Source organism: Falco naumanni, chromosome 4 (genome assembly GCF_017639655.2).
Source record: "Falco naumanni isolate bFalNau1 chromosome 4, bFalNau1.pat, whole genome shotgun sequence".
NCBI lineage: Eukaryota > Metazoa > Chordata > Aves > Falconiformes > Falconidae > Falco > Falco naumanni.
This window is the reverse complement of record NC_054057.1, coordinates 66,558,405-66,579,788: the sequence shown is the minus strand read 5'-3', so window position 1 is coordinate 66,579,788 and position 21,384 is coordinate 66,558,405. Positions and strand designations below refer to the sequence as shown.

Here is a 21,384-nt window from a genome sequence, read left to right as displayed (position 1 = left end):
TCACTGTTGTTGTATTTCTCAGCCTCTCTCTGTAGCAAAGCCTTCTAGACTTTGCGAGTCCCTGTGTTACGGACTCTCCATCACGGCTGAGCCAAGCGCCCACCCTGCGGAGCTCTGGCCCAGCTGTCATATGCAGTTTCAATGCTGCAGTTCAGACTTCCCTTGTTGTTTACCTTGTCTGTTCTTGTTTTGAACAGGTGTTCAATGTTCTTACCTTAGCTTAACCTTGTTTTGGTGCTCAGATATTGCCGTGGAGAGTTGCGTATCACCCCCCAGTCATTTTCATTTTAATCTGTTCCAGGTCTCTGAGGGTGTTTAAACTTCAGTTTACTTGCTAGAAATACGTGGGAGTATTTCCTTACAGTGCTTAGCCTCCTGCGGCCATGGGTGTGTGAGTCTGGAAGGATCTCTGGGACAAATGGGTTTGAACACACTGATTTTATTTATTTTTTTCGGAAGCATGTCAATCTGAACACAGCAAAACATGTCACACAGCTTCATACAGCAGTACAGGCATGTCATAACAAACACGCTTGACTTTTCCCATGCTGAATTAATATACCAAGAGAAGGGTGGCTGTTACCATGTGAAGCTCAAGCATCGCTTTTGTCCCTTCCCTCACTCGCATTCAACCATCATCCATCCTCGCAAACACACAGGGTACCGCCCGTAGCAGTGCTGGTAGCAAGAGGGGGCAGCCGGCCTCCTTACTCTTGCTACCGTGGAAATGACCTGCTGGAAAAACGTCTCGCAGATATCTCCAGCTCTTCTTTGGCTCAGTTGTAAACCATTCAGCTGTAAATTAACTTTGGCTTTGTGTACCTTTGACCTACTATGCTGAGCTGTGTTTCCGATTAGTCTTTGAGAGCTCTGGCAACTGTAATGGTAGAACCATGGAATCATTCAGGTTGGAAAAGACCTTCAAGTTCACCAAGTCCAGCCCTTAACCCAGGCTCTCCCCTCTGCTGGAGACGGACCTTCTACGGGGCCAAACGTCTGGCTGGTCACCCAGGAGTGAGGTGCGCAGAGCCCCCAGCACTGCTCGGTGTGTCTTCAGCCAGAACATCACTGCTGCTTCGCTCACTGGGCTTCCTCGGCCCGAGGTCCGGCTCTGCCTTCCCCCTCGCTGTCTCTTCACACCCGGAGCAGGGAGGTCTGGGTGCGTGAGCAGAGCGAGGGACGGTCTGGAGCCCAGCATCTCATGATGATCTTCGTCATGAAGGGTTTGGCTAATTATTAGAAAACAGCTTTGGATTTGTGCAATTTCTTAGGAGCCGTGGGCTGGGAGTTGCTGGTGTGCCAGGTGCCCTTGGGTGTCTGTCCCGAGCTCTTGGTCTTCGCTGGCCACGTGCCCTCCGGGGCTGAGGCTCTAATGGCAGCGGCAGGAGCGCAGCCCAGGTACAAAACAAACAGGGTAATAGAAGGAAACAGCTTTCAGCTCTTTGTAAGCTAGAATATCTACTTGTTTCTCTATGCTTCAGTGCAGAAAAGTCTCATAGCTTTAAAGAAAAAAAAAAACAACTTTGGCTGGTCTCGTTTAACCCTTTTAAGTTCCTTTGCCAGCAGAGGTAGTGGATTCATGTTGAAAGGTCATCAATTTACAAAAAACCCCACCAAAACCAAACCAAAAACAACTAAAAAAAGAAGCCTCTTACACTGGCAGGGGCTGTGACTCAATTCAGGCCATGGTGGTCCCGAGCAGGAGGCATCGCCCCTGGATGACCTGCTCTCTGCCCAGCTCCATCTCAGGACCCACTGGAAGAGCAGACATGTAGTCCTGGACTGGCAGCTTAGATTTTTTTTTTTTTTTAAGGTCAAACATCTGTCAAAAAAAACCAAACCCTGAGAGATCAGGCAATGCTCCGGACCCTGCAGCCAGGAAATCCCGTCCCCTGAGCTTGCTCACAGCCTGCGGGTTGCCCTTTGTGCAGCTCCTGCCGAGTAGAAAAATGACCATAAATACGAGCAGCAACACAAACCTCGTCAGCCGAGCCGGCAAAGGCACGTGGCCACTTGAGTCCTGTGTTGGCTGGAGGTGCTGAGGCAGTAGGTTCATTGCTGGCCTTTGGCTGCCTGGTACAGACAGTTAGAAGTGATGGATGTACCTTGCAGGGGCTGGCAAGTGGTGCAGCCACAGCCCCGGAGCCAAGGCTGGCTCTGTGAGAGTTGGTGCGGTGGCTTTTACTGGGCTGCACCGAACCTGGTGCCCCTCCGGCCGTGTCCCCTGCCCGGGGTGCTGCCCCCCAGGTGGCAGAGCCAGGTGTCCCTGTGTCCGTGTGGTGCCCGTGCCCAGCCATGTCCCCTTCCCCTGCCAGCCACGGGTTCCTGCCCAGCCCCAAACAAGTAGGATCTGCCCTGCTCCAGGAGGTGGGTTCCGTCGGCAGTCGCAGCAGACCGACCCGATTCTCCCCGTCGGGAGCTGGAGGGCTCAGGGGTTTCATGTGAAAGCTCCAGCCACGAACCAGCCAGGACCTGCCTGCAGCTGACACACCAAAGCCCCCTGAGCTGCCTGCGGCTCCGCACCCTCCCTCCCCACCCCTCAGCACCGCAGCGTCCCGCATCGCTATGCCTGGGGAGTTCCTGGGAATTGTCCCTTTGTCCCATCCCAGGGTCCACGGGATTTCTGTTCTGTGGCTCAGATAAACCAGGGCTGCTGCTGGTGGCCACCGTGGCACCTGGCTGCATTGTTGGACTGGTTTGTGTTGTAGTCCGTGTCGGCAGCGGTGAGGCGGCTCTCGGGGTATTCCTCTGCATCGCTTTGCTCTTCTCCCGGGGGGCTGCAGCAGCGGGGAGCGGTGCCCTCCGCGTCCGACTGGCCCATGCTGCAGCTCCGGCTCCGCTGTCCCTCGCTCCCTTCATCACAGAACTGAGCTTCGTCTGTGCTGGTCTCGCTGCCCTGCTTCGTTAGCTGGGTTTGGGGGGTCCCGTCCGCAGCGGCCAGCAGCTCCCCACTGTCCTCCAGCTCGGAGTCAGAGTCAACAGAGCGGTCACCAGACTCTGTGGGACAGAGATCACCACCACGGTATCAGCAGGAGCTTTGCTCGGCAAACTTGGGGTCTTCAGGACAGGGGAAGGGCTTTGCATCCACCAGGGACATGTAAATGTGGGGTCCTCATGACAGGGGAAGGGCTTTGTGTCCACCAGGGACGTGCAAATTTGGGGTCCTCATGACAGGGGAAGGGCTTTGTGTCCACCAGGGACGTGCAAATTTGGGGTCCTCATGACAGGGGAAGGGCTTTGTGCCCACCAGGGACGTGTCTTGCACCTCCCGAGGGATTGGTGCCCACTGTGGAGGAGCCGCTGGGTGCCTTTCACTTACCTGTGAACGAGTCAGCGCCGTACCCCAAATTCCCCTTCTCCAAAGGCAGCTCTAGATAGGGGAGGCTGCCGGGCAGAGCGGTGGGCTGGGAGCCTGCCTTGCCCTGGAAGGAAGGGGTACAGTGGTGAGGGCACGGAGGGGAAGAAAACGTTCTCATTCACCGAGATGTGCTTCCAGAAAACGTTCACTGGCAAAATGCCATCTTTTTATCCCTGTGTAAAAGCGCATAGGCTCCATTGTCCCACCCCCCCGCCTGTCTCACCTACTGAGACAGGACTTTTGGGGCAGCAAATTGCTTGCAGGTGGAGTGGGCTGCCCGCGGGGATGTGACGAAGCAAGGCAAGTTTTGTAAGAGAAAGGCAACGGTGTTGGCTGGACCCTGGCATGTCAGGGATGGGGAACATCATCGGTGCCAGCCACAGGGCAGAGCATGAGGCTGGGACCCTGCTCAGGAGAGGGGTGCGGGGGGTGGGGGGTGTTAGGGCTGCGGGCCAGCTCCACATCCCCTAAAGGTGCTCCCTTTTCCCCAGGGATTCCTACCAGGTCGGAGCAGCTGGCTGCCTCCTCCTTGGTATCTGTGACGTATTTGCTGGGGTCGGCCAGCACCGTGGGCTCCTTGTTCTCAAAGATGGTCGAATAGAAGATGATGAGTGCTTCAATGATGCGAGCTTGGTGGGGATAATCCACCAGTGAGGACAAGGAAATAGTGGCATCCGTGGGCCTCGGGCGCATCAGTGTTGGCCCAAAGACGATGCCCAGGTTGCTTGAGGTCATCTTGTTGTCCTGTTCCACTTCCACGATCCTGAGGAGGAGGAGGAACTCGTGAGAGGAAGCAGGAAGGAGGGATGGGTGGACGGGCAGGGCTCACCCTGGTGCATCCAGGCTGGAGGAGATGCTGGGCTGGCAGCACAGAGTCCTCTCTTGTGGCACACGCGAGCTCCGTGAGTGGCACAGAAGTAGCTGCAGCCACGGATCTACCTCTCTGCTCCCAGGAAAGCTGGGCTGTCCCCACGGCAGCACTCTTGGGAAGAAAGGGAAGGTGCCCCAGCACCCACATGGGCTCTGGACCTGCCCTCCTCACCTCCTCAAGTGCTGCAGGAGGTACTGTAGCGTGGCCATGTTCTCCCAGGGAAGCTCCTTCACCAGCTCCTTCAGCTTCAGCACCAGGTTCACCACCACCTTGTCGGTGTCGGCTCCTTTGTCCACCAGCTCGGGACCCCCTTTCCCGCTCTTGCCCTTGGCCTCGCCGCCCTGTAAGCTCTCCTTGGCCAGGCCCATCAGCTCGTTGTACATACGGAAGGGCATGATGGGCTCCGGCAGCTGCAAGCGAGAACAGGGAGATGGGTGCCGGAGAGCCGTGCCAGGAGGGTCACCCCACCGCCAGACCTCGACCCTAAATGATGAATGATGTACCACTTATCTATAGGATGATGTACTTATGTTTGTCTGAAAGTTGGGAAACGTCCAAGGGCCCTTATTGCTAACATGCGGGATGTACTAATTGCCAAGTCCTTGGATTTGTCACCTTTAAAAAGGCTATCTGGTCCTAAGTTCCTGTTGTTTATACAACGTGGCAAAGACAAGGAATTAAATCATGGTCACTAGTTCAGTGAGATATGTAAATGAGTTCCTGGAATTGTAATGAATATGTAAACGATTTCCTGGAAAATTAATGAATATGTATGAGTTGCTTGTATAAAGAGGGGACTGAAAAATCCCCTCGGGGTGCATGACTTCGGTGGAGCGATCCCCCATGCACCCAGCGCTGCCGAATAAAGATAACCTCCGCTCACTCAGCGCTGCTGAGCTGAGAAAACCAGCAAGGAAACATCCCCAACACTTGCAAATGCTGCTACCCAGGAGGTAATGTTTATTTATGCATCTCCTGAAGAGCATCAATCCAGCCTTGTTTGCCCTTCTCAATTAGTACCTGGGAGGTCCAAGCAAAAAGCAGCGTTTGCTCCACCCGTGGGTGCTCTCTGCTGGGTCAAGGTTAAGGGATTCTTTTTTTCCCCCCTAGAAAAGCCCTGGCCCAGGGTGGGCACGGCAGCAGGAGGAGGACAGGGATGGATTGTGGTCTGGGGGAGGCAGGATGTCACCGGCACAGCCTGCAGCAAAGGTGGGGCTGGCTTAGGTGGAAACTCCTGCTTTGAGGTTTGTATAAAGCAGCCAGAGCAGCACTTTAACTAATTGGTGGTTTTGCAGGGCTGGGGATGTTTTCAGAATGGCTTAAACATGGGTTTGGGGACCAGCTGCCTCGCACAGCGGAGCAGTTCCCTCCTCTCCAGCAGCTTACAGAGGGACTTTAAACCCATTTCTCTGCAGTGAGAGGTTGGATCGTGGCTCAGGACTGATTTCTTCCTCTCTTTCCCACTCAGCTTTTCTTCTCTGGAAAAACTACGGGGGCAATTCCTTCTCAAGTGCAGGGGACCCAGGGACAAGCCTCCTTGCTGGAGCTGGGCCTGATTCCCGAGTTAACACGCAGGAGCCCTTCTGTGGAGCTACACTGGCCCTCAGAGAGAAGCAGCACTAAAGTGTGAAGTGGTAAGGCTGCAGGGTGCAGGAGAAGCTGCTTCCTCTCCTTCTGCCTTGTGGTGGCTGTTGGAGGATGTGGGTGACACTGTTTGCACTGCCAGTTTGGGTACCAGCGCCGGGAGCAGAGGGTGCCTGGGGCAGAGCTGCTGCGGGTGGCAGGGCACGGCACGGGGCTGAGCCCACTGCAGGGTGACTCTGAGCCCACTGCAGGGTGACCTGAGGGGCACGGCACGGGGCTGAGCCCACCGCAGGGTGACTCTGAGCCCACTGCAGGGTGACCTGAGGGGCATGGCACAGGGCTGAGCCCACCACAGGGTGACCTGAGGGGCACGGCACGGGGCTGAGCCCACCGCAGGGTGACTCTGAGCCCACTGCAGGGTGACCTGAGGGGCATGGCACAGGGCTGAGCCCACCGCAGGGTGACCCGAGGGGCACGGCACGGGGCTGAGCTCACCGCAGGGTGACCCTGAGCCCACTGCAGGGTGACCTGAGGGGCACAGCATGAGGCTGAGCCCACCGCAGGGTGACTCTGAGCCCACTGCAGGGTGACCCGAGGGGCACGGCACGGGGCTGAGCCCACCGCAGGGTGACCCTGAGCCCACCACAGCGTGACCTGAGGGGCACAGCATGAGGCTGAGCCCACCGCAGGGTGACTCTGAGCCCACTGCAGGGTGACCCGAGGGGCATGGCACGGGGCTGAGCCCACCGCAGGTTGACCCTGAGCCCACCGCAGGGTGACCTGAGGGGCATGGCACGGGGCTGAGCCCACCGCAGGGTGACCCTAAGCCCACCACAGAGTGACCCGAGGGGCACAGCATGGGGCTGAGCCCACCGCAGGTTGACCCTGAGCCCACCACAGCATGACCCCAGGGGCACAGCATGGGGCTGAGCCCCCCGCAGGGTGACCCTGAGCCCACCACAGCATGACCCCAGGGGCATGGCATGGGGCTGAGCCCCCCGCAGGGTGACCCTGAGCCCACCACAGGGTGACCCCAGGAGCATGGCACAGGGCTGAGCCCACCACAGGGTGACCCCAGGGGCACAGCCCTGCTCGGGGTGACGTGAGCTCAGCCCTGGCTCTGTTGTGCGGAGAGACCTTTGCTGGGTCCCTTCCCTTGTTGTGTCCCTGGTTCCCCAGTTGGGACGTGGTGTTTTGTGGGTGGCCATGGCCATGCCGCTGCCACCGTGGCAGGGGAGCCGGGCGAAGCGCCGGTGGGAGAGTTGTATGAAGGTCACCCAGAGCAGAAACCCGGCAGCTCGGAGGCAGCGCAGCGTGCCTGCTCGTCCCCACTCGTGCATATGCTCCCATCTCCACCGCTGACCCCCGCCCAGCCGGGAGGGACCCCTCTCACCACCCACAGCCACACGGTTATGAAGCCCAGTTTGTGCAGATTTCCTCCTGCCAGAGACGGCTCGGGAAAGGCAAGTTTGGGGTTTTTGGGATGCTAGATCCTCTGGCCGCCTCCCCGCCGGCAGGAGGTATCAGCAGCACCGTACCTGTCTCAGGTAGAGCTTCAAGACATTGCTGATATCATGAGGGGAGGCCTGGGACAGCTCCACCAGCTCTTTCCCATTCTCAAATGCCTGGCAAAGCTTCTCCACACGGGTCTTGACACCATTAACTCGGTAGATGCCCTGTAAAAGCAAGAAAAGCGGAGTTGAAATGAGGAGGAATGTTTGTCTTTGTGTTTGCAGGAGATAGTGAGCTTCTAGCTCCCGCCCTCTCCTTTTGGGGTTGGAAGTGCCCCTCAGGCACCGTTTTGGAACATTCCCTTCCAGCTCATGCATCACTGTCATTCCTCCTTCATAGGGGAGAAAGAGGAGAGAGTTTCCAAGGTCAGAGTTTGAGAGATCGGGGGCAATTTTATCCACTGGGACTTTCCAGGGCTTCCTGCCCTCCCAGTCATCTGGCAAACGGGTCCGTCCGTGATCATGGCAAGGCAGGAGATGGACCCAGGAGAAGGCAGCTGAGCCAGCCCAGCTGAAGAAGAGGGAAGAGAGAGTGCATCACCTTGGTTTTCAGTGCCCGCTTCTCAATCTCAGAAATGCACTTCTTGATGATGAAGGGGATGCCGTCGGCACTACTCTGAGAAGCCTTTGTGAAGTCTTGCCCAAAAAGCTGCAGCTTCCCTTGGAGTTTCTTGTGGCCGCACTGGATGGCCAAGGTTTCCAGGCACTTCTTGTGGCAGGCCAGGTAGCACTGGAAAACACAGGGGGATGCGTGGGGATGAGAGACAGCACCGTGGGGCAGGGGGAGGGGCAGCTGCTAGGAGCCACCAGGCATCACTTGGAGATGGAGGAGCTCCTTGAGCTTAGTGGCAGCCAGGAAAAATGCCTCGGAGACACTGCAGGACCAATGCAAAGCGCGTGGACCCCTCCCCAGGGAGGAACGTCTTCCTACACACAGGTTAGAGCTGGGCTAAGGTAGTCCTGCTCCACACTCCTTGCTGGCAGCTCTGCTTCCACAGCCAGCTGGCAACTCCTGGCTGTGGTTGCATCCACGGTTTTGACAATGCGTGTGTCAGAGCTCCTGGCTGCATTTCTACAGTGAATCCTTGATGCCGGAGTGCAAAGCTGCGCTGCAGCACGCTGCTGTCATCCGGGACACAGCGAATCACGGCACCGTGCACAGGCAGCGGTGAGCTCACCCCCTCCATGGGACATATCATCCATCTGCTCCATGCACCAAGCTCTCTTCCCCCTCTCCCAGCTTTACCTCCTCGCATTCTGCTCCCTGGAAATAAACGTAGCTGTTGCACTCCCGACACTTGGAAGGGGTACGGAGCTTCCTCAGCCGATGAGTCTGGGCAGCCTTGGACAAGCCAATGTTTCGGAAGGGCCCCGTTGGAGCCGTCATCTCTGGGGTGATGCCGTTGATGCCTGTGAGCAGAACAAAAATAAATGCATCTGCGTCCTGGCTCCTGAGGAGGCAAGGTTAAGCAAAGCTTGAGCAGAAGGGTCGCTGTCACAGAGGAGACCACCAGCTGGATGCACCAGTTCTTCCACCTGAATATCAGGAAGAACTTCTTTCCTTTGAGGGTGCCAGGCTGCCCAGAGAGGCTGCGGTGTCTCCTCTGGAGATGTTCAAACCCTGCCTGGCTGTTCAGCCTGCTCTGGGAGAGCTGCTGGAGCGGGGGCTGGACCGGGTGGTCTCCAGAGGTCCCTTCACACCCCAACTGGTCTGTCATCCTGTGGTTTAGTGGTGCCACAGCTAACCGGTACGCCGAGGCATACAGCCCTAGCTCATCTGCTCCCACTGGCTTGAGCAGAGCTCATCCCCTGGCAAAGGCAACGCTCTGGGCTCCTCCAGGGGTCACTGCCAGGCATCCTCCCGGCAGTTGTCCACTTCACCTCCAGAGCTACTGAATTTGGGGAAAGCCAACCCGCAGTGAGCTTTGGGTGTTGTGTGGGCGCACGGCATGGTGTCACCTGCCACGTGGTCACCTACTCTGCTCAAAGGGGGTGGTGTTCTCGTCCTTCTCCCCCAGCTCTTCGCTGGAGGACATGGTGCCGTTGGACGACAGCCGCTGGAGTTTATGGCTGAATTCACCTGCCAGAAGAAAACCCACAAGCCAGTGAGGCTACTGCCAGCGTTGCTTCTCTTCTGAGCACGCTCTGATGCGTGCGGCCGAATCCCCCAGCAAGCAGCCGTGTGCCTGGCGCTGCCGGCGGAGCTGCCTCTGGAGAAAACGGGAAACGGGGAGCTGCCCTGCAAGGGAGCGGGCTGCAGCCAGCATAGTGCAAAGGTCCAGTGGTTCCTCCTCCTGTCCTGCCCTGTCTTGTCCCATCATCTCATTCCATCCCATCCCATCCCATCCCATCCCATCCCGTCCCATCCCATCCCGTCGCGTCCCATCCCGTCCCATCCCGTCCCGTCCCATCCCGTCCCGTCCCATCCCGTCCCGTCCCGTCCCGCTGAAGATGGGGATCGGAGCAGTTATTTACACCACGATGTTATTACGCGGCAGATAACTGCCTAACTCCGATGCTCCAGGTTTCGGCTGAGCATCCCAGAAGGGGAAGGACTGCCCACCCTGGGCTGTTTTCGGTAATTACCTGTGTTGGAATCCAGGCTGCTGTCAGCTTCAGTGATGGAGGTTGGCCAGGATTTATGGACCTGGTGTCCCCTACCACCTGCAGAGGAAAACACACAGCCTATTTGAGATTGTTTTCTGTGTTCAGGAGAGAAACACGGCAGAACAGCCTGGACTCCGGGAGACACTGAAATTACTGAAGGAAGCTGCTCGGTTTCTTGTTGACAGGCTGCTGGAGGGGCTGGGGGGGTCGTGATACCTTCAGTAACACACCCAGGAAGAGAAAGAAAGATGGGAAGATGGAGAATGGTCTGTTTGGTAGCACTGGGCAGCAAATAAACCCCATAGAACTGATATTGCATCTTTCAGGAAATTCAGCCTGTAAGGCTTCCAGCCTGTCCTCCTGCTGCAAGGAGAAGCCCCCCTCGGTACCCGTGGAGGTCGGGGTCTGATCCTGACCGTGGGGAGGATGCAGCCTGCTGCGCTGTGGGGGTGGGTGCTCCAGGCTCACCTCTCCGCTCAGCCGCCGGGGCCCCACTTTGCTGCTCCTTGGCTCCTGCACCTCCTTCCGAGGGGGTCCCGTCCTTGGGCAGCCCGGCCCCGTCAGAGCCGGTGTTTGTTGAGAAATCGTTGGCATTGAAGCTGCCTTTCCGCGCCCGAGTGAAGGGGGACCTGGTGGGTGACGAGGAGGAGAAAAGGTTGTGTCTGAGTGGGTGGGAGGGATGGACACCTGAAAACCTTATTCATGGCTGCTGTCCTGCCGTGGGATTTACCGTCCTCGCTTAAATACTAGCTACCCTGTCTCATCCATCGGAGGATGTGAAGGGAATTCCCAGCTGGTCCAGCCCCAGTATTCCCAGCAGGAGCCGCCCACAGGCATGCTGAAAGCATGCTGGTTGTGCAGCAGAGGTAGTGCCAGCCCAGGGGAAGGCTGCCAGTGACAGAGAGGATGAATGTAAACCGGGAATGATTTCCCCTTCTCCTTTCCTACCAGGTGTTGTGTGACACGTAGGGCTCGAAGTCGTACTGGGTGTCAGGTTCGTCTCCTCGCTGCAGCTGCTTGACGTGAGAGGCGTATTGCTGCCCGGGGTCGTAGAGCTTGCTGCTCTCACACAGCGTCTGGAAGTTGACGGGCAGCGGAGCTGTCTGCATGTGCATGATCTGATAGAAGGAGATTGTAGCCTAAAAAGAATGTAGAAGGAAACCAGACGTGAGCTTTGTGAGCTGAGGTGCAAGGAAGAGAGAGACAAAGAGCTCCAGGTTAGATGAGAAGTCAGGAGCACAGAGCGGTGCTTGGTCTGCAGCCTTCAGCATTGGCTTTGCAGAGCCCAAGGGAGTGAGGAGAGCTCTGCACCACCTGGATATCACCTGAACCCCTCCTGGGCAGGATACGGCCACCCTCGTACCTGGGGGGCCATCCCAAGCAAGCCCCACTCACCATCTTGATGACCTGGTCACTCTGTTTGATCACTTCGTGGATCTGCCGCAGGGAGTTCACCTTGGTATCCTCCAACTCCTGCTTCTGGGTATTCGCGTCCGCAATGCAGGTCCGATACGTGGCCATGGCCTCTTCTGCCTGAGAGGTGGGAGAGGAAGGGATGGAAGCGGTTCATGGGTAAGGAGGACAAGGGGAACTGCTCTCTGCGCTTGGACCCCATGCCTCTAGGCATTTCCATGCTGTGTCCGAGGATCTGCGGGGAGCTCAGGGCTGCTCCTGTGCTAGGACAGCGAGGAGTGAGAAGGTTCTTGACAGGCAGATGCTCAGCCCCAGCCCAGAGCCGTCATGTTCCTACCTTGTTCTTGGCTTCCTCTTCTAGCCGCCTCTTCTTGTCTAGGGTTTTGGTGGTGATGCTGCTGGTGGTGTTCTGCTGCTCTTCTTCCGCTTTCACCGCCATGTACTTGGCCTTGTCGTGCTCCTCGCTGCGCTGCATGTAGATCTGCTTGGCCTTGCGCAGGTTCACCTCTGCCTCTTGCTGCCAGCGAAGACAGTGACCCAAGGTGAGGACGGAGCTCTGCCAGGGGATGGTTACCTCCTGCAAGCTCCCAGGGCCCCCACGCTTCTCCAGCACCCCCCAGCACACCAGAAGCACCCAAGGACAAAGCATCTACCACCACCGGGGAGGGGCAAGGGGTCCAGCACCCTCAAAGGATCCACCATGCCAGGGGGGCTGTTACTCACCAGTTTCCTCTGTGCCCGGTGCCACTGCTCCTTGATCTCCTTCCTCCGTTTCTCATGTTCAAGGCGTCTCACCGTTAGCGGCTGAATCAGGAGGGAGAAACAACCCCCATGGTGGTCTGAGCTAAATGCTCATCGCTCTTCCCTTTGCAAAAGGCTTTGCAAGGAGAAGTTCCCTGTGGCCGTTGTTACCATTCCCCAGCACATCTGGGCTCGGTTAATGGGAGGGCTCGTGCCATGGACACAAATCTGCAGCCTGGGATGTGCTGCCAGACGCAGTTTCCCTCCAGCCCGAGCTAAGCAAGATCCACCCTCCGGCAGGACACCAGATCCCTGGGAGATGGTGCAGCTTGGTGGTGGTGGAGGTGGAGAAGCGGCAATGCAGAGAGGCCTCAGATGAGGTGGGGATCAGTAAGGGGGTGCTCTTCGATTTTCCAGACTTGGGGGGCTTCTCCTAGACCCTGTATCTAACCCCTCAAAGGACCCAGCAGCTGGCTGAGAGCTTGGGCTCCTTGATCCGCCGAGGCCGGAGCAAAGCCAGGGAATGGCGAGCCCAAGATGTGGCTGAGCCGAACAGCAGCAGGATTCCAAATTCTGGAAGAGCTGCCTGTGGCAGAAGGACTAAGGAGACCACCAGCCACCCTCGCTGCCCAGCCACCGGGGAGAGACGGCCTTTGTGCTCTCACCTGGAGGAATGTCTGGTGCTGCAGGGTGATGGCAGCCTGCAGAACCGACGTCCCATGCTCCATATCCTGCTCCAGGGCCAGCAGGTAGATGGACAGGAAAGGCATGTTGGTCTGAGGAACAAGAAAATGCAGCATCCTGAGCCTCAGCACCGCAGCCTGAACCAAAGGAGACGCATCCTGCAGCGCGGCGTTCAGGGAAGAAGAGCCAGAGGCTCGGCTTGGCTGCCTGCTGCTGGTGCAAGCCCTGTCCTGGGCAAGACAGCGCAGTCACGGGCTGCCCAGGGGCTGCTTGGAGGAGGCTGGAAGGGCTCCGTGGTGTCACCTGCCCAGTGCCTGGGCTGGAGAGCCAGGGGTTGGGGCACATCTGGCGTGGGAGCCTGCCCGGGCTCTCCCTGCTGGAATACCTGGCAGGTCCAGGGCAGAAGCATTGGCCACTGATGGAGGAGCTTTTGCAGGGTCTCGGCATTATCCCTTGCTCTGGTTTGGACCCAAGAATTTGGCCAAGCAGAGAGCTTTGGAGAGCTGCACGCTTGTTCTCCTGGGTCGTGCAAAGTGAGCTCTCCAGGGCTGCTTGCTCCTGACACAGCCCACCAGCCTGGATGCTGGTGGTTTTAGGGACATGTGGACTTACCTCCTGACTGATGGTTTGCTTGCAGCTGTTTGCCATCTTCTGAAGCCCTTTGGCAAACTCCATCTCTGGAAGAAAAAGGTGGGAAGGGAAAAAGACGTATGAGACGCTGGGATTTCCCTGCTGATTGGGTTCCTTTTGAAAAATAAATCAGGAACTTCAGGACTGAAGTTCACCACTGCCCTTGCAGGGTCTGACTCCCTCCATCTCTCTTATCATAGAGGACTTCGACGTGGTCTGACGCTGCCGTGAGGGGTTCAGCCCCACTCTGGAGAGGACCCACCCGCCGTGCTCCCCGTCTCACCCAGCGTGGTCCTTTTCTCCAGGTATCCGATGAGGTCCTTCATGTACTTGGAGATGTTTTTGGCATACTGGAGGGCAGCATCTACCCCTCCCTCACAGCGCTGCAGCATCACATCCACCTCCTCGGCCGGAGGACGGCCTGTGATGGGATGCAGGGGAAGATGGGGAGAGAAAGAGGAGAGACATGCTGAATGTGCTCCTGCTGTTGTGCTCACTGACCTGCTCCCTCCATGTGCCTTTTTGTTCCCAGGAGCACTGGGACAGCTGGGAAAACCCCAGGACAGCCCGGCTCACCCCTGCAAGCTCCCTGAGCTTTCAGTGCCAACCTCCCCATATCTGTGCCAGCATCACGCTGTGCTGGTGTCCCCGCTGCCAGCAGCAGCTCTGCTGCCTTTTCTCAGCCAAGAAGCCATGTGCAGCTCAGGACCATGGCAGCGGTGGGGAAGATGCTGGTTCCTGTCAGCCCATCTGCTCAGGCAGGTACCCTACCACCCCAAACCCTGCACCCAGAGTCTGTGGGCTTACCTGTGTCATAGCTTTCCATGCCCGAAGGCATGGCATCCCCTCCAGGCCCAGGGATGCCCCCATAGAGGCTCTCCATACTCTGTGGGAATTGGGAAAGAAAAGGGACCGATCAGACAAAAGGGGAGTAGTCGGAGGGGCTGGTGGATGGAGGGGAGACAGAAATCCGGAGCTGCTGGAGCCTTTCTGCTGTTGCTGGAAGTCTGCTGTGCCTGTGGCCAGGAGCTAAGGGGAATGTCGCTGGAGAAATAATTTGCTCTGTGCACACACCAGACCAGGGCAGAGCGAAGGAGAGCGACCAGAGCCCTCTTTAACGCCTCTTGACAGAGCTGCTCCATCCCTTCCCGATCCACCTTGCCCTTTGGATCAAGCTGCCAGGTGGCTTTTCCCCTCCTTGGGATGGTGGTGAGGGCAGGAGCAAGCAGGCAAAGCCTACACCCAGCTCCACCAGGCTTGGAGGTGAGCTGGAGATCCCACGTCTGGGGCTGGGGGCTCAGCCCCTTCCTGGGCCGGGTCTGAGCGCCCCGACACATCCCGAGACCCCCATGATGGGAGCGGGCATCACTCACCTGGTTCTGGTCACTGGGTGGGATGGAGAGGATGGTGCTGCTGTCCACCTCCCCCATGAGGAACTCCGACACGCTGTGACAAGAGGAACACAGCTGGGCTCAGCAGAGGGAGGATGGGCAGTGACAAGCAGGGCTGTCACCTGGCAGAACCCGACCCGCATCCAAGGGACCGGGTGAGGCTGGGGTATCAGAGCCGCAGTTCTGCTCTCAGCAGGGATCAGCTCAGCTCCCTGTGCCCTTGGCAGCCCAGGTGGAGGAGCAGAGCCCAGCACCATAGAGGGCGATGAGCCTGTGGGTTCAAGCAGGCTTTGGGGGTCCCTCCAGGAGGAGTGAACCTGCCCTCCCCGTGGGGTCTCTCTGGTCCTCAAACCACCCCCCAAACCAGTGGTCACTGGGGCTGTGTGTGTGGGGAGGGGATGGGGCGAGGGGTGGAGGTGATGGGATCCATCTAGGTGACAGCTGGCCAAGAGTCCCTTACGTGCTGCTGAAGGACACCGCGATGGTCTCCACGGCCTTCTCAAACTCCCGCTTGTCCGTCTCATTGTTGGATTCGTAGTGGAAACCTGGAAACGAGGAGATGCAGAAGCCCTGTCACTGCGAGCGCATCCCTGTCTCAGGCAGCAGCAGGACCTGCCAGCTCAGCCCTGCTGGGGGGCTGGGGCTGGGCCAAGCCTGAGGGAGCAGTGGGGAGGAGACGATCATCCCTATGGATGATGGGCTTTCTCCAGTGCAGCGCAGTGCCGCTGACCCCGCGTTGCTCCCAGGACTGACTCCCTGCCAGCATCCCTTGGCTCACGGTTCTGTTTACTCCCGTTACCCAGGGCTGCTGGAAAAGCGCTGCTGTCTGTGGACCTGTCCCACTGCCTTCTGGCACCCCCAGAGCCCCCTGCTTCGAGGCGGGATGGCTTCCTCCAGGAAGGCTCTCGCCCACGGCTGAAAGAGGAACCATCAGCGGCAGTGGGAGCTGAGGCAGACGGCGCTTGGCAGACACCCAAGCCAAGGGACGCTCGTGATGCCTTTGCCAGCAGCCAAGGCTTCTGGGCAGACCCTGGTGCCTTTCAGGTCAGCTTCTGCGGGGTGCTGAGCACCCCCACCCCAACAAGGTGGGCGCTCCCACCCCTTTGCCCGGGCACGTGGACAGCCTGAACTGACTCCATCCCAGCCCCACGTGGGGCCAGCCCCACACCAGCCCTCCTGCCACCCACCCCGAGGTTTCCTGTCCCCGCGCGGTTGCTGGTTGCTGTTCGGTGTCCAGGAAGCAGCGCAGTGACGCAGAATGTTGTGCTCTGCCTGCGGTTAGCGCGGCTGTCCCCCTCCCTGCTGCTGCTGCTGCTGTGGGCAGGAGGCAGTGCCCTGGCCAGGATCTGGGTGCCACAGACCCCGCTCTTATAAACACGAGGTGCTGCCAGGAGCAGGATCTGATTATTTAAGTGTTTTTCCTGCAGCTGTGCTTGGAAACCCGCAGGCAGGGATCTGGGCTCTGTCATTTCTGATACTACATCATCCTTAAAATTAAAACACAGCAAGCAGGATGCTTTCGCTCTCCCTGCCTCTCCCCCTGGGCTCCCCGGGCCCTGCACACCCTGGCATGGGGCAGGAGGGGAGGGGGCAGAGCTCCCAGCCCCATCGTCTCACCCTTGACTTTGGAGATGAGGGTCCCAGCGGCTGTCAGGGTCTCCAGGGTGTTGAGCAGCGGGTACTTGTTGATGACCTGGCGCAGGATGCGCAGGGTTTCACCCAGGCACTCGTGGGCCAGTGGCCGCTGGGGCTCCTTGGGGTCTGCAAGAGAAGGGGGGGGGGATGGGGGATGAAACCCTGCCCTGTGTTCCCATCCCCAAAGCCTGCCGTCCATCCCCTGCCAGCTACATCCCAGCCAGGGTCCCACCAGGCTCCCAGACAATGCAGCCCATCCCCTTGGCTTTGGGGCTTCCCAGGACTGGCATGGCCACCTCCCACTTGTCCGGTACGTCCCCAGCCAGTGTGTCCCCTGCCCGGCGCAGCGGCAGGCCTGGGGCAGCCTGACCTTTTAGGCATTTTGTCCTTAGTAGTAATTTTTTCCCTTGAAAGCAGTTTGGGAATTTCCTCCTCATTTCCTTCCCTTCCCTCCCGCCGGACGGGCGCTCCCAGCCACTGGAGGGATGTAGCAGGTCTGTCCTGCGCTGTGCCCCATCCAGCCGGGCTCGCCGAGTCCCACAAGGTCCTTCCCAGGGAACTGTCCCCTCCGTGGGCTTGCAGCTGCCAGCCCAGGGGTCCGACCCCACTCCCCGCCAGCATGGTGCTGGGGCTGGGTGCTGACAGCCTTGTTAGGAGGTGAGCACCCTCCTGTAGGGAAGCACTGGGGTGGGAGACTGGCACCCACCGCCTGGCTAGGCAAACCTCGCTCCCTGTCCCAGCCCCCTGCTCAGGGTTGGGAAGGGGTTTCCTCTGTTTCCCATTTCCAGGCCCCTTCCAGAGTGGAAAGTGGGGACACCAGTGGGGCTGGGAATGAGGATGGATGAGTGCGGGGGAGAGTTAGCCCCCAAAACCATGGTTGCATCCTGCAGGTCAGCCCCAACCTCTCCCTGTCTCTTTGTCAGCTTGGGGATGGCACCGTTCCGGCTGTCCCACATGGGGTCCAGCAATCACCGCAGACCCCGAGTGGGGACAGCAGCAGGACGGTTCCCGTCCAGCTCAGGGCTGTTTCCTCCCTGCCCTGTAATGCCCAAACCTTTGCAGGGACTTTGGGGGGCATCACCCTGCTAGCTGCCATCCCATGGCCCCCCCAGCAGCACAGACCCCAGCCGCACCGTGGATCCGGCCGCTGGGACCGTGGGCAGCGGTGCCCCGGGCTGGGTGCTGCCATTTTCCATGGTGAGTGGGGATGCGTCAACATGTTTGCAAAGCCAGTGCCGAAAACACAGTGTCATGTGACCCCCCCCAGCCCCACCTCGCCACAAGGACCACGAGATCATCACCATCCCCTTTCCCTCCCGGGTGGGTGGCCACGAACACCCACCCATGGCCCTGCAGCCCACTCAGCCCCATGCTGGCGCATTGACCCCATCCCACCAGCGGCCCCGGTGAGGCTGGTCCGGTGGGGTTGGGGGGCCATGCCCAGCACCCCCTGGGGCTCCGGGGGCTCTGGCAGGCAGCTGGCACCACTGTGCTGTAAACAGGAAAACGGGCGGATGAAAATAGCTTGCAGGCAGGAAGCCACATTATCCTGGCTCCGAGCTCCCGGCAGCCACCCACCACCTTCTTACCAGCAGCTCCCGCAGCTCAGCACGACCCCTTGGGGGTCCCAGTTCCCTCCCACCCAAGCAGAGACCCCCCACCCAAGCAAAGACCCCCCACCCATGGGTCCGGACTGTCCCCGGGGAGGCAGGCGGTTTGGTGCTGCCTTGGCAGGAGCTGGGAGCATCCCTGCACTCACCGTCCCGCAGCACCACATCCCGCAGTTTCTCCAGGGCATCGGCAAAGCGGGCCACGTCCGTCAGCAGCTGGGAGATGTCCTCTGTGTCGATGAAGGGGCCCTCCGTGCCGTCCATGGGGCTGTAGGATGTGGGGGTCTTGTGGCCCTTGGCCATGGGCCTGGGGCCCGCCGTGGTGAGGGGGAAGCCGGCGGCGCTGGCATGGCGGCTGAGGCTGGTGGGGCGCTTGAGGGTACCGGCGGTGCTGGGGCTGGTGCTGAGCTTGGAGCTGGCAGGGGGCAGCTCCCCAGGGCCGGTGCCAGGTGCCTCCAGGCAATCCTTGCGGGAGAGGTCCTGGGGAGCAGGGATGAGCGTGAGGTCCCAGCACGCACAGCCAGTGCTCCGGGGCACGGCCGGGACCCCAGCTTGGGCAGGGAGAGGACAGCACCCCGGGACCCCCCACTCCACCAGCCTGGAGGGATGGGCTGGTGTCTGAGGGGCTGGTGCCGGGTCCTGCAGCTGTGCTGTGCCTCAGTTTCCCCAGTTAGATACCCTAGCAGAGACTGAGAGCCATCCTGCCCTGCTGCGGCACGGGGACAAGGCACAGCCCACTCCAGTGTTTCCAGCCCTTTGGGGATTTGGGGTGGGGGCTGGCGGGCACAGCCTCAGGACCCCACAGGGTGAAGGCAGTGGCTCTACCTGCAAGGGAACAAGGGTGGGACAGCAGCTGGCAGGGTTTGGGCACTCGCCTGGCCGCATCCACCATCCCCACCATCCCCTCCACCACATCGAAGGCAGCCCTGGCATTGCCCAACGCTCCCGGCTCCCAGCGGATTAACCACCCCCAGCCCAGGGGTTTTGCAAGGAGCATCAGCTCCAAAACCAGAGCACAGGAGCACCCCACAGCCCCCACTGACCACCCCCACCCCCCAGCCCCTGTGGCTCTAGATTTGTCCTGGGGGACACACAATGACCATCTGGGTGACACTGCCTTGTCCCCACCAGCACACACCATGACAAAGCTCCCCATCTTCAGGGGTCCTGGGGACCCTGGCACAGCAGGATCTGGCCCTGCACATCCCTTCCTCTTTCTGCCTGTCCCATCCCCAGGTCAGGCACAGGCCCTGCTCGGCCAGGGATGGGGCAGGAATGGGGTCACCTCCCAGGGTCCCCTCCCAGGCCACTCTCTGGAGATGTTTACAGCTGGAGGGAGCCCCCAGTTTCTAGGGGTAACATTGCCTGGAGGGAGGGGCTGGTACCGGCACTAATGGCGCTTTCCAGGGCCGTGTATCTAGTGGGGGGCCATGCATCTAGCAAGTGTCTTTGTGGCACAGGGAGGGGGCCCCATCCTCACCCCTCCAGCAGCTCCCATCAGCAACCCCCAGGCACCCAGATATGACACGAGTGTGCTGGGTCTCAGCATCCCCAGCCGGGTGCTGCTGGAAGTCGCCGTTGGTACTGGTGGGGCAGACACCGAGCTGGCTGAGAGCACGAGGCTGCCATGGGGGAGAGCGAACTGGGGCAACTCAGCACCGCTCTGCCCCCGGGGCTGGCCAGATCACTGTGGGGCAGCAAGGGGGCTGCCCAAGGCCCCCACCCCAAAATGGCTGGGGCCAACCCAGCCCTTAAAAGCCTGTCTTTGTCCCACCCCGAGGTGCAGTGGCCCTGGAGACCCCAGTGCCCCCCATCCAGCACCCATGGGTGCACCCGGCCGTACCGTCAGCCACACGGCGGGCGCGTGGGGCAGCGAGTCCAGGGAGCGTTTGGGCGAGTTGGCTTTACCCGTCCTGCGGCGCCCCGCCAGATAGGGGCTGTAGCTCTTCCTCCCAGCCGCCCGGCCGAGCATCCCTCCGTCTGCCACCCATAGGCCCTCCCCCAGGGGGTCGGGGAGAAGGGTGGGGAAGGGGATGGGTGCCCCCAGCTAAGGAGCAGCGGGTGGGCTCTCAGGCCCCGGCGCCCCTGCCCCGCCGGCCATGGCTCTCCCCATGCTCTGTGGGCTGGGGCGCGGGCGCAGCGCAGGCGCAGGACGGGCAGCGCTGGGGTGCGCAGGGGGGCCCCGGCTGCCGGCCACCCCCACAGTGAGGCAGGGGTGCCCACAAGTACACAGAGAAATGGCAGAGCCCTGGTGCCAGGGCTGCCCCATCACAGGCATCCCCCCGCTCCTGCCCCTCTCCCCGGGGAGGTTTGGGGGTTTCTCTGCCCTCCCCAAACACTCGGCCGCAGCCACCCACCACCAGGCTTCCCTACTCTTTGCCACAGCCCCCTTTTTTCCCCCAGCCCTCCTTGCCCTCCTGCCTGCCCAGGCAGCTGCCCCCTCCCCTTCACCTGGGGAAAAATCCTCCCCCCCCAGGCCCAGCGAGCAGGGTCTTTCCTCAGCTCCCTCCTCCTCCTCACAGACCCCCTGGCTGTACCCAGATCCCCCTTCCCACCCCACAACTCTCCCCAGCAGCTCCATGGGTGCTGCGCCCCCCACCCCACTTGGGGGGGGAGGGGGGGGATGGTGGGCACTCACCGGCAGCGTCTGTGGGACGGGGCTTCCCGCTCGGCTCTTTTTGGAGATGGAGGGGGTTTTCATCAACTCCCGCTTCTTCCGGGAGAACATGGTTCTGGGGGGCGGCCGAGCCCCTGGCCTCGGTGGCCCCTCGCTTGGCGTGGCCGGTGTCTGGCTTCCAGCACACGAGTCACCGCGTCGGCCACATTCGCCGGGGCCAACTGTCAGGAGGGCGCGTGTGACGCCGCCTTATTTCCTCATCGGCTTCGCCGCCGAACCTGAAACAGGAAAAAGCCAAATATTCACCCAAGCCGGGGGGGAAGGGGGACCCCGGCTGCCCCCCCGGGGCTCGGGCCTGTTCCCAGCCTTGCAGAGAAGATGCTGGAGCTCTTGGGGGCTTTTTGCAAGGGGGGGGTTCAGTGCTGCACCCCTGGGCTGCATGGGGGGGGGGTAGGGGGGTGGTCAGAGAGCCCTGCTCTGTGGCAGCAGAGCTGACACCTGCGGGACCCCAGGCCTCTGTGGGGTTCACTCCTGTTTGGGGGTGTCCATCAGTCCGGGGAGGACGAGCCCCCTCCCACAGGGCACTGCCAGAGGGGGTGTGTGGGGGGGGGTGGGCTGCAGGGCCCTGGGCCCCCACCCGCGGGGTGCTCCCAGCTCTGTCTCCCGTGGGCTCCGTGGCACTGCCAGGATGGCCCGGCCCTAGCTGCCCCCCTGGGGTCCTTGCGCTGCCCC

The 21,384-nt window shown here is 60.2% G+C and overlaps 1 protein-coding gene across 2 annotated transcripts; it reads right to left on the bottom strand.

Annotated features, from left to right (window-relative positions):
- Nucleotides 1–33: 33 nt before the first annotated feature.
- On the bottom strand, nt 34–20,886 carry ARHGAP45 (Rho GTPase activating protein 45). 2 transcript variants are annotated; one of them, XM_040589257.1, is made up of 24 exons: nt 20,674–20,886; nt 18,185–18,515; nt 16,408–16,551; nt 15,251–15,335; nt 14,773–14,845; nt 14,207–14,285; nt 13,683–13,820; nt 13,382–13,446; nt 12,751–12,861; nt 12,068–12,148; nt 11,682–11,861; nt 11,327–11,464; nt 10,880–11,070; nt 10,400–10,560; nt 9,911–9,988; nt 9,303–9,404; nt 8,571–8,734; nt 7,866–8,054; nt 7,352–7,489; nt 4,401–4,639; nt 3,860–4,121; nt 3,320–3,422; nt 2,320–2,997; nt 34–44 (listed from the first exon to the last, which is right to left on the bottom strand). In XM_040589257.1, exons 1-23 carry the CDS (start codon nt 20,761–20,763, stop codon nt 2,636–2,638), a joined length of 3,504 nt encoding a protein of 1,167 aa, XP_040445191.1. In that variant the 5' UTR covers nt 20,764–20,886; the 3' UTR covers nt 34–44; nt 2,320–2,635. The 2 variants fall into 2 exon arrangements, with proteins under 2 accessions (XP_040445191.1, XP_040445190.1); XM_040589256.1 differs by lacking the exon at nt 20,674–20,886 and adding an exon at nt 19,879–20,139.
- Between the last annotated feature and the right edge of the window lie 498 nt (nt 20,887–21,384).

Bases quoted from the DNA above. Each gene is read 5' to 3' on its own strand.
- ARHGAP45 (XM_040589256.1), bottom strand. From the start codon at position 20,007: ATGCTCGGCCGGGCGGCTGGGAGGAAGAGCTACAGCCCCTATCTGGCG. The intron at 18,516-19,878 runs GTACGGCCGGGT...CCTGCTCCCCAG, and splicing joins CGCCCGCCGTGTGGCTGACG to GACCTCTCCCGCAAGGATTG. The intron at 7,490-7,865 runs GTGATGCACTCT...TTGCTTTTACAG, and splicing joins AGCGGGCACTGAAAACCAAG to GGCATCTACCGAGTTAATGG.